General features: G+C 47.1%; 1 protein-coding gene across 1 annotated transcript in view; it reads left to right on the top strand.

The window, feature by feature from the left end:
• LOC135826434 (leucine-rich alpha-2-glycoprotein-like) overlaps positions 1–12,635 on the top strand; it is a 58,754-nt gene that overhangs the window by 20,879 nt on the left and 25,240 nt on the right. The window contains exons 6-8 of the mRNA XM_065339045.1: positions 3,832–3,903; positions 9,407–9,421; positions 12,459–12,512. Coding sequence (XP_065195117.1) covers positions 3,832–3,903; positions 9,407–9,421; positions 12,459–12,512 — 141 coding nt within the window. The remainder of the gene's footprint in view (positions 1–3,831; positions 3,904–9,406; positions 9,422–12,458; positions 12,513–12,635) is intronic.

The raw sequence follows: 12,635 nt of genomic DNA, 5'->3' as shown, positions 1-12,635 counted from the left end.
GAGGCTAACACGGGAAGTGGCGTCATTTTCCACAAATCTCGTTTCATTCACAACCATTTGACTGCAATTCAGTGCAATTTCTGCCGCAAATTCAACTCCACGAGTACGAGGAAGCTCAGCGGATCTCAACACGAACGTTCGCCCATCACCTGCAATGGAATATGGGCTGTATGATACGACCAGCGGCTAACACGGGAAGTGGCGTCATTTTCCACAAATCTCGTTTCATTCACAACCATTTGACTGCAATTCAGTGCAATTTCTGCCGCAAATTCAACTCCACGAGTACGAGGAAGCTCAGCGGATCTCAACACGAACGTTCGCCCATCACCTGCAATGGAATATGGGCTGTATGATACGACCAGCAGCTAACACGGGAAGTGGCGTCATTTTCCACAAATCTCGTTTCATTCACAACCATTTGACTGCAATTCAGTGCAATTTCTGCCACAAATTCAACTCCACGAGTACGAGGAAGCTCAGCGGATCTCAACACGAACGTTCGCCCATCACCTGCAATGGAATATGGGCTGTATGATACGACCAGCGGCTAACACGGGAAGTGGCGTCATTTTCCACAAATCTCATTTCGTTCACCCCAACTCAAATAAAAGTGAAGTACAATTAGGGATTTATCTTGCATTTCCATCGCCTCAGAATAAATTAACTTCGATAAACTGAGAGAGAATGAGTGAGGCAGCTGGAAGAATTGAGGATGAAAATAGAGATCAGAAGACTCGACGGAGCAATCGCCTCCGTGCTCTAAGAGAAATCGGAGAATGTCCCAATTAGTATTTCAAGAAGACATCACAATTTTCGAAAATAATAATTTCCTTGCCTCGCAACACCGTTCCCTGGCAGCGTTCCCCGGCAGCGCGAGGCAAAGATGTTTTCTGGGAATGTGTGCCGTGTCCTCTCCCGGGCTTTTACGACTCCCTGGTTCCTACACTGGCTACACACTTGCTCTTCCCAGCTCTGCAGAAGGCTAGATTTTGCATGCACGTGCGAGATTCGCATCCGCCACGTGCATAGGCAGAGTCGAAATTTTTGTACTCTCGGATTTGCCGCCATCTTGACGAGTGGCCACTGCGAAACACCCGTGATGTATGTTAAAATTGATGTTCCTAATCGATTTTCTTGAGATTATCATCAGGGAAAAATCGTCTCACAATAGAAGGTATGTTGAGAAACAAGCTACTCGAAGTACTTATACGTATACGTCTATAGGATAGTGGGAGGTATACAAGGTGAGGTGTGAAAAAAAAAAAACTAAAGTTGGAGAGAAGACGAAAGAAAGAAGAAGAAAAGATGTGAGAGTGTTCCAACGATGTGAGCTACTGCAAAAGGTGAGTGAAATGAAGGCGTGGAAGCAGGTGAATGTGATAGAGTGAGGAAGTGTGAGGTGTAGATGTATGCGACTGAATACGGTGCAGCGCGACCGCCTTAGCGCGAGGCATTTCGGCTCTGTGCCATTTCAGCGCCGTGTCTTGACAGCGCCAATGATTTCAGCGCGAAATTTTAAAGCGCAGGACATGTCAGCGCCAATTTCTTCAGCGCAGATTTTTTCCGCGGGAGGCACTTCAGCGCCGTACATGCTAATGTACGTACATTTACATGTTAATGTACTTACGGACACCAATTAGTTACTATTACTAGTATTAGTGTCTATCAATGACTGTTGACAACTTGTACGGGGTATGCTGTCGTCAACTGATGGCATTGCCATTCCTGCCAGAAGACCAGGTCACAGGCGCCTTCGATTGGTTGGAGGAGATCGCCCCTGATTTAAACCTTCAACAATTGACAGTGGACACAGTGGATTGAGAATGCTAACGTTCCGATGTCGCTGTGGTGTTGCCATGGAAGGGACGTCAGGACCAACAACGGTGTTGAGGGATGGCACCATCGATTTAGCCGAAAGGTGAACACCACCCATCCCAACGTTTGTGTGCTGTTGGAGCAACTGAAGAAGGAGGCTTCGCGTATGGAGCTTTTTGCCGCCAGATGCAAGCTGGCCAGCGCATCCCAGTCGGGAAAGCTTCATACACTCGACTTAACGATCGAGTTCGCGTCCTGGAAGTCAGACGTGCAAATGGGGAAATCACTAATAATTTGAATTTCTTTCGAATGTTGGTCGACTTCTTCATTTCTAATCTACGGATTCTCTTGCCATATCGCTTTATGCCTACTAAATAATTTCAATAAACTATGTGAAAACAAGTTTGTCAAAGAATCACCAAATCACCAAATCCCGCTAGCGAGAGTGCGGACGAGACCACTAATTCCGTGCGTACGATAATGCGCACTATAGTACGCGCGAAAGTGCTTCGCGCTGAAGTGCCTGGCGCTGACGGTACCTCACGCTGACATTACCTCGCGCTGAAGTGCCTCGCGCTGACACTATCTCACGCTGAATTGCCTTGCGCTGAAGTGGTCGCGCTGAAATGCCTCGCGCTGTAGTGGACGCGCTGTCTCGGGATGGAATCCTATCACTAACCGACAGATGACTCTTGATAGCTGATTGCTGATTGTTAGAATGTCGCCTCTTTTTCGTCACCTCCTTTGGCGCTAATCCTCGTGAAAGTGTCAGGAATGCTTTTCCTCACTGATGTTTTCATTATGTTTTAGTCATTTTTTCATCTTCACCCCGTTTTGGCAAGTTCTGCTAGATTTTATATTTTTCCCACGGGTATAGCGTGAGGTTCTCGATCAGATTCTATGCTTTTGCTGTAACTCTTTAATTTGCTGTACAGTCGAATGTCACTTATCCGGTCGCCAGTTATCCGAGCACGTCGGTTACTAGTATCCGACAAGCCCGGGAGTGGTAATTTTATGACTCTCAACAGTAAAATTCTAAAAAAAATTTTTTTGTATATTATACGGTGTAATATGCATTTACTTGAAGTAGATGTGGTCAAGTATGCTAACATGTACGTGTGCATGGAGCAATTCATGAATATGCATGAATATAATTTGAGTATTGTGTACATAAATCAGTGAAATCCAGCCATATATGCACATAAAAAATGATATCAGTTATCCAACATATTCAGTTATCCAACATGCCTGATTCAAGGAAGTGGTCGGATAAGTGACATTCGACTGTATTTTGACATTTTTCCATTATTCCCTGTACTTACCTATGATGAGAAGGGAACGAAAACGTTCGGTTACAAAATTGGCTTACTTGACTGTGTGGATTGCGTCGGTGCTGACACCTTTTCTTTCGAAATTGGATACACCTCCAATTTTTTCCTTACATGGGCCTCACCCAGCGAAAACAGTCCTTAGGGTCAACATTTTCAAAATTCCTTTTGGTTAGAAATTTGTTGAAAGGACTTTAGCCAAGAAAACGTCTAATATTTCGATTCAAAACGGGTGTATACACCAATAAACAAGATGTACTCCAAATTGTATTATGATCAGTCACCAACTCTTTAAAGTCGAAGGTCGTTGACGCTCCAAATTTTATTCAAAAGAAATGAAATCTCCAAATTTTCGCCCTTGGGGCTTCATCAGGGAGTAAAATAATAATGAAATGAAACTGACTCTGTAGCAAACTATAATAGGTGAGTATTGAGACATTGAGATATTGGCACTACAGGAGTGAGGAGAGGAGAGCACGAGGCGTCATACATTAGCACTATAATAAATGAATGGTGAGGACATACGGTATGATTGACGTAGAGCAAGTCAACACAGGTGTTGTTCAGTTTGACAGGAATGGCTTGGTCTTCAATTGTACAATCCATTGCTCAGAAAGGTGTGATCGGGAAAGGGACTCAGCTTAGATTCTAAGTTCTAACATTTATCTTTCCCGATATTTTGCAGATTCCTGGGACAAAACAATCTTGTAACTTTACCTGCAGACTTTTTTTCCCCGTCTCAAAACAGGATGTTCCTGTAAGTAATGATTGGCTCTCATTCTAAAAAAATGTTTGTCTTTCACTCTACGGTTCTTAGCAGGATTGCTACGACCGAGTGATGGTCTCTGTAAAGATTATGCATACCGTAAAGTCGTGTATAAAAGCCGCGGCTTTTACGACTTTTTGGTGAAATTTTGCAGGCTTCTATATGAGACAGGCTTCTATACAAGACAGGTATTTCTATGTATGTCAACACTAAAACCAGGCTCATGTGTGAATTGATGGGCCCAAAATTGTGGCTTCTATTCGAGGGTGGCTTCTATTCAAGTGCGGCTTTTATACAAGACTTTACTGTATGTTTTTTGAAAGCCTTTGACACGCCACACCGCTCAGATCTCCCTAGGGTACGTCCACACTCACAGGAAGGGCTGGCGGAATGGGATGGTTGTCATGGTAGCGTGAATCCGGAACTAGGTCGTGTGATCCACCCACCAGCTTCCCGCGAACGCGATGGCGTGAGAATCTTCGCAGCTCAAATTTTGGGCTGGGAAGCTTCACGCAAGAGCGGTACTGTCTAGTCGTAGTCGTGGTGTAGAACTACGGTGGCGTGCGTGGGTAGTTATCGATTGTACTTCGAAATAGATTTTTTGGAAGCAACGGCAGTGATCTACAGTACTTTCCTTTTGTTTGTCAGTTGCGTGTGGGGAGTTTTGCTTTCTCAGCAACGCTGACAATTTGCCTCAGCGCTTGCCTCAGTGCTTCATTCTCGATACGGAAAAAAAAGCGCGGCGGAGTCCTGTTATCACATGGCTTCTTTCTGTGCGTGTGAGGATTGCAAACTTGCGGATGATGCCCTCGGTGATCCAGCACGATAGTCCAAGCAACGTTAAGCTCCAGCAGACGTTCGTTTGCGTCAAGCAGACTGTCGGAGCAGACAATGCTGCTATCTGAAGATGTAACGTATCGACTAGGAAGTGAACGTGGGAACGTTCGGAACAAACACATTTTCAGAACTCGACTTTCTCACCAGTGCCAATGACACAATTTATTTGAGCCACGGAATAGCTAGCTAGCATTAGCACTAGATGTATTATTAAATTTTGTTTATGTGCCGATTCGAGTTGTACATGTGACAGTATTTTTGTAATACTGTAAAACTGGAAAGTTTAACAACCAAAACGTTCTTTTTAACGTTTTTCTAATTTTGCCATGATAACTTCCTGTCACCGTACAGCCAGATTTGAAGGTGGACGGTATTGAAGCCGTGTGGATCAGTCTGCACCACTCCAATTAGCGCCATCTTTTTGCGTGTATGTATCGCCCCCCTGCTGAATCAATTCATTATTGGGACAGATTTGAGCAGGCTCTTCACCAGGCTGCAGTGGTATCACCATCTGTCACCCTGTTTGGTGACTTCAACATTAATGTTAGCTCAGCTGCAACACCCCGGCTCCACCGTTTCAATGACGCAATTCACTCTTTCAGTTTGAGAAATTTAGTCTCTGTCCCAACCCGAATAACCCCAAGATGTCCAGTCGGCACAACACTGGACCTGATCCTCACCAGTAGCCCTGCTACAGTCTCCTGCAATGTCATACCCTGTACTCTGAGTGATCACTCAGCCGTACATGCTAGACTGGACCTCGCGCTACCGTCCGCTAAGCATCAACACTCCTCGCAACGCCAGGGCACCAGTTTAACCCGCAACATGCGCACCATAAACCTTCCAGAATTTCGGGATGAGCTTGCCAATGCCAACCTGAGCGTGTTCCAATCGACTTCCTCCACTGATGAGATGTGGAGCACTTGGCACACTAAATTCATGCGTGTTCTTGACAGACATGCCCCTCTCAAATCCACCAGCAGGAAGGCGAGCTCATATCCCCCGTGGTCTGACAGGGAATTGTACCAACTCCAGTGTCGCAAGAAAAGGCTACATCGCCAGTGGCTTCAGAACAAGGACAGCACCCATCTCTACTCGGCATTCAGGCGTGCCCGTGCGGCTGCCAGAAATGCCTATCGTAGGAAACGCAATGAGTATTTCCAAACCCAATGTGCTGAACATAGTCGCAATCCACGCAAACTGTGGCATATCATCAACACTGTAACATCTCGAACTCGCCAACGTATTGAGCCAACGTGTGATGTTGAGGATGTCGCCACAGCCTTCAGTAAAGTTGTGACTGATAATGATAGACCCCCTGTGCTCACCATGTCACAGGGTCCATCACGCCCCACAGCCTTATCAGCTTTCCAGTATGTCCGAACCATCTCTGTTTATCGTCTCATGAGAGGCATCAATGCAGCCAAGGCCACAGGCAGTGACAGCATCCCAGGAGTACTTCTGAAGTGCTGTGCTGATATCATTGCTCCGTCTGTTGCTGCTCTCTTCAATGCCGCACTATCCCGTGGTACAGTACCCTCTGCCTTCAAGCTTGCACACGTATCACCGCTATATAAAGCTGGTGACCCAGCAGTTCCCACTCACTTCCGTCCCATTTCCCTTCTCCCAATCCTGTCCAAGCTATTAGAGAAGCTGGTGCAGAAGGAACTTGTATCAGTCATGAACATCACGGAGTCACTTCCCTCCACTCAGTTTGCATTTCGCAGCGGCCATTCCACGGAGGATGCACTAGCTCTCATCACCAACCGTATCCTTACTGCCCCGGACAAACGAATGTACACAGGTGTCTGCTTACTAGACATGTCAAAAGCATTCGATAAAGTTAGACACCGCCAACTAATTCTCCACCTCTTCAATGTTGGCGTCACGGCCACAGCCCTGCGGTGGTTCATGTCTTACCTCTCCGAACGGACCCAGCGTGTGTGTATCGGACCATCACGCAGCACTATCACTCACTGCACCTGCGGAGTGCCACAGGGATCTGTGCTCCGGCCCCATTTTGTTCAACGTATACACTCGGGAAATACCCTATGTTGCTGGACAAGCTTTGTCTTTGCAGTTTGCAGATGACATTGGTCTCACTTGCAGCAAACCGACTAAGCCCGAAGTGTCTGCAATTCTGTCTGCGTCAGCTTCAGCTATTGCTAACTGGCTAAACGACCGTGGCTTGATCCTGAATGCTTCCAAAAGCCAGGTGATCTCCATTTCTGAGAACCTACCTGAGAAGCATACTCCACTCTCGGTGAACTGTAACGGGACCCTGCTGCCACTTGTGGAGTCTGCCAGGTACCTTGGCATAACATTTGATAGCAACATGTCTTGGGATGACCACGTAACCCGCTGTGCAAACCGTGTATCACAAAAGATCGGAGTCCTGTGGAGGATGCGGCGTTGCCTCAGCACACAGGGTCGGATAACTTACTTCCAGTCCATCATAATGCCTGATCTTCTATATGGATCAAATGCATTCTCGACATCTCTGGCAGCCAGGCACTGTCATCGACTACAGGTTCTGCAAAACCGTGTTGCCCGTGTAGTGTTCGGACGCCCGCCATGGACATCCGCACATGACCTACTGGAGCGCCTCTCACTGTATCGGGTTACTGAAGTATACAAGCAGAAGCTGGCATTCCTTGCATGGCGCTGCCGTTACGGCCAAGCAAGTCCTGAGCTTCAGGTTCTCTTGCTGCCAGCTTGTGGCCGGTCCACGCGCCTGGACTCTGGCATGGGTCTCTGCCTGCCACCCGCCCGCAGCAACTCTGGAAAGAGGACATTTGCCTTCCAGGGTGCGCTATGCTGGAACAACCTGCCTAGCAGTATTCGCTCCATCTCCTTTGCTCGTCAGTTCCGTGCTGCAGCAGTCCCGTTTCTTCTATGAACTGAGAACATTGCAAAGCAACTGTATGTGTGGCTGTCAATGTACATGTGTGTGTATATATATGTGTGTGTGTGTGTGTGTATGTGTGCGCGTGCGCATGTGCGTGTGTGTGTGGGGGGGGGGGGGGGTGTATGTGTCCGAGTATGTGTGCATGTGTGTGTGTAGGTGTGGGTATGTACATGTATGTGTGTGTGTATGTGTGTGCGTGTGTGTGTGTGTGAGTGTGTGTGGGTGTGTGTGGGTGTGTGTGGGTGTGTGGGTGTGGGTGTGGGTGTGGGTGGGTGGATGTGTGGGTGGGTGGATGTGTGGGTGTAGATGTGCAATGCTTCGACTTCTCTCTCTTCTCTTCTCTCTTCCTGTCAGTGTCTTCCGCTTCTGGGCCGGCATGGCCCATACTTCATGCGCTCTTGTTCCTGTTGTGGTTATGTCTACTGTGTCTTGCCGCTACTCCGGCTTTGGCCGTGACCACGATGTGTTTCCCCCTTTTCTCCTTTATCCTTTCCTTTCTCTTTTTGCTAAAAGCTTTCTTCTCGCCGTGACCACGATTTTTCTTCTTTCTCTCCTTTCTCTCCTTTATTCTTTTTCTCTCCTTCTTTTCTCTTCTTCCTTTGCTGAGAGCCTTCTGTTCCCATATTTTCTTCACATCTGTGTCCCCATTTCTGGGTTACTTGGACTTCATTCGCTTCCTTGTCATTGGACATGTTCAGTCCGTTCGGTTTGCGAATTCAAATAAACACAACCACAACCACCACCAAGTTCTTGCAAGAACGCATCAAAAAGACTGGAGAAGTTCCTTTGGGCAGCCACACCAACTTGTGTTTAGAAGTATGAAATTAGCACACATTTTGTTCACTCAGAAATTAATCAGAAATTGAGCGGATTTTGTTTGCAGAATCAATCGAATCATTTCACAAACGGGTGTTAAAAATTATTTTTCGTAAACCCACTTTATTCCCCTCTACTGATTATAGTTTGGCCTCCACCTGCCCCATCTCTATCCTGTCACAGAGACAGTCATGCGTTCTGGTCCATTGTATGAAACTGAACATTGTCCCTGAACATCTCAGCAAGTATAACTGGTTTACTTTTGCACGGGACACTCGCAATGGCATAGTACTTCCCAGAGCTTTGTTAACTATGTTTACCAAATCCCCTATCTTTTCTGCATATTCGTATTGGCTCAAGCTGCCCATGGAAATGAAGACAATATCCAATGTTAGACAGTTCAAAGACTATGTTAAATGTCATGCCAAGTTGTAGGCTCACTCGCCTCTTTTGCTGGCTTGTCCCGCCGCTATTCACCATGGGCAACATACAGTCGACCTACCCTTATAACGATAACCTCTATAAGCAAGAGTACATAACCCCCCAGAGTGTTCTATGCCTGATCCAGCTCTGCATAGGGTCTTAGTCGAGCGTAATCGGATCTTCTGATGTCATGCGTACACTCCACACCAGCACAAGGCCGGTCTCGAGGCAGGGCACCATTGTTTTTGATCCGAGAGTACCCGCGACTACCCGGGTTCCTCTCAGATGTGTACGGTATTATGACGCAAAGATCCGATTACGCTCGACCAAGACCCCATGCAGGGCTGGATCAGGCGTTGCACACTCTGGGGGGGGGGGGGGGGGGTATGTACTCTCACACCCCCTCCTTTGCATTGGCTTTTTGTTCTGCCATTGGACGGTGAAATAAAATTGAAAATTAATATATTTAATTTGTATTCTGCCTTTTCTTGTCTTTGTGCTCCTCTGCAGTTACTTGGGCCAAAGGTTGCAATTTGCGTTTGGCTTACATTTTAGACAAAGCTTCTTTCTTGACCAGGGGTGTTATGCTGCAATGCCATCTTTATTTAACTTCACCATACGTACAGGCATGCTGCTTCCTTGTTGTGCATCGTGAAGGATGTCACAAATCCTTCGTACAGGTTGATCCTCGTTAATAGAGAGGTTAAGATGCACCTTATTTCTGACGTGACGCGCAATTTCACGTCAAATTTGGCGTAAAACTCCGAATTTCGACGTGAGCTGCAGGTCACTCGCGTTGTTTTACAACACGCGAGCCAAATAACGTGAGCCAAATAACGTGAGCTGAACTTTCGCGTCACGTCAGAAATAACGTTCATCTTAACCCATTTATGGGTCTCACATAAGCGTAAGGGTCGTATGTGACCCTTACACTTAAAATCGCATTTTCTGTGAGTTTTGCTGCTAGGAGACAACTAAAATGGTGCTCCACGCGTAGCTGAATTCCAAGGCTTTCCAACGGTGTAAAAACAACCATACCTACCATACACATTTTTGCAGTATCGATCGACTGAGGTCTGGTGAAATTGGAAAAGACGACCATCCGCCATGCGCGCATTTCGTGGATGGGAGTGCATCTCTTGACTCGGAGTCTTGAGGCCGTGTCAGAAAAGCTTTCTGAGGACACTGACGGCACCAGTCTAGGCTGGGTGTCCCTGGAGGATTTCCAGTGTATTGTCGTGAGAAAGAGAGCTCTGTTGAGTCCTCCTAGCTCAAATAAATCGTACCCGAATGAAGAAATCAAATTTACCAACCAGCGAGGAAGCACAGCAACAGCAACGCGTGTTTGCTTGACCACCCCTCACATACATTGAGTAAGACCCACAAAGGGTTAATCCCTCTGTTACGTGAGTTCGATTGGGATTCAAGTAGGAAGGAACAGGTCAACTTTCTCGGACGAAGACCATTCGACTCAGCACCCGTGTATGGCCTGTCCCTGTAGTCCTTCGCATTACTCAACCTTTGGTCGATCCTACTACACCTATTTTGCACCATCGTAGTCTCTGGCAGACAACTATTTGCAGCAGATTGATCTTATCTCTCTGAGGAAGAAAGTATTGTTGCGGCACTTGGTGATCCACAGATGGAAACACGGCAGAAATAAACACCTGCAGCCAAGCACTCGTCGGCCACCAAAAAAGGTTGCTGTCCACAAGCGAGCGTTAAAGCACTCTTCAGCCACCAAAAAAGGTTGCTGTCCACAAGCGAACGTTAAAGCGCGAGCGAAATGTTAGAAAAGTTGAGCACGAACTACAATGTTCAGACTCTCGGCATCCAGTCTTGATTTTTTTATTACTTGTATTAATTTTTTTACTAGAGCCACGTAAACCCGTCATGTGGGAGCCATGAATAAGGGGAGTGGTGGCGTGGTCTGGGATGCTCTGCCGACCTTGGGTCTCGGCTTCATCACACCCAAGATTGTGATGGATTGATTGAACATCAAGTCCTGTCCGGAAGAAAGTGCATGTAGTTTTGACCTCGGCAACAACCGGTGCATGGGAAAACTACAGGGGCGGGAGAGTTTTCGTTCTCGAAAGCAATGCTCTAACGACTGAGCTATGGGACCAGGCTGAACCTAGAAGGCGCTGACAAGTTTTTCACTCCAAAGGCAGCTCACAACACGTGCCACACATACTGATGGCACTTGGGTCTTTTTCCCTCCCCCAGGGGACCAACCACGGTCAGTTTCTGGAAACTACCAGAGGTGAAAGAAAGTGATTAAATTTGGAAAGGATTGGGAGAACTTCAAATTCAAAGGCTAGTCTGGTGGGTCTGGCGTTTTTTTCTCTTTTCAGGCAGTTCACTTCCCCGACTGATCCTTTGAATTTGAAGTTCTCCTAATCCTTTCCAAATAATTATAATTATTATTTATTCTTTATTCTTTTTACTAGGGAAATCCTAACAGGCGTCAGTGCCTTTTTACAGGGAACACTAGGTATAATTTGATGGATGAGCGAAATCCAGCTGATGAACTAGATCTGATGAACTAGACATGCGGCAAGCCTTGTTAGGCTGGTGAACTAGACATGCGGCAAGCCTTGTTAGGCTGTGAACTAGACATTCGGCAAGCCTTGTTAGGCTGTGAACTAGACATGCGGCAAGCCTTGTTAGGCTGAGAACTAGACATGCAGCAAGCCTTGTTAGGCTGTGAACTAGACATGCAGCAAGCCTTGTTAGGCTGTGAACTAGACATGCAGCAAGCCTTGTTAGGCTGTGAACTAGACATGCGGCAAGCCTTGTTAGGCTGGTGAACTAGACATGCGGCAAGCCTTGTTAGGCTGTGAACTAGACATGCGGCAAGCCTTGTTAGGCTGGTGAACTAGACATGCGGCAAGCCTTGTTAGGCTGTGAACTAGACATGCGGCAAGCCTTGTTAGGCTGTGAACTAGACATGCGGCAAGCCTTGTTAGGCTGTGAACTAGACATGCGGCAAGCCTTGTTAGGCTGAGAACTAGACATGCAGCAAGCCTTGTTAGGCTGTGAACTAGACATGCAGCAAGCCTTGTTAGGCTGTGAACTAGACATGCAGCAAGCCGTGTTAGGCTGTGAACTAGACATGCGGCACGCCTTGTTAGGCTGGTGAACTAGACATGCGGCAAGCCTTGTTAGGCTGAGATCACCGCAGCACAGCACTGTGGGCATACGCGCGCGAGAGAGAGTGTCCGCATTTGGCATTTCACAGGTGACCGCAGTTCACAGGTGACCGCATTTTCAAACGTCTGCGCTCACCAAAATACAAAATCAATGGAATTTAACCATCTGTCCTCACTTTGCAGGTGTCTGCACTCCCTCCCTCCCTCCCTCCTCCCCTCCCCTCCCACACACACAGATCCCCTTCCTTTCCCTTCTCCTTTCCCTCTCTCACCTCCACTCCCCTCTCCCACCCCTCTCCCACCCCTCTCCCCAACACTGATTTTAGCATACTTACACTGCAGTTTGTGCATCATTCATTTTTCGTGTGACTCTTTACTTAGCACTTGCCCTGGTGTCTGTGTGTCTGCAGGAATAAAATTGCCTACCTTCCTGTTGATAAATGGCCTGCCGCTGTCATGACCCAGTACGTAAAGGCCTCACTTGACCTGCCTGTAATGTATTCCGCCGTTTGTGTCTTTCATCCCTGTATTCATGTGGGTACGAGGGTCAGTGGAGAAATTGACTTGCTCTGTTCTCCATCAACACC

This window comes from Sycon ciliatum, chromosome 10 (assembly GCF_964019385.1).
Source record: "Sycon ciliatum chromosome 10, ocSycCili1.1, whole genome shotgun sequence".
NCBI lineage: Eukaryota > Metazoa > Porifera > Calcarea > Leucosolenida > Sycettidae > Sycon > Sycon ciliatum.
Note: the sequence above shows the minus strand (reverse complement) of the source record. Positions and strands in the feature narration are given on the sequence as shown.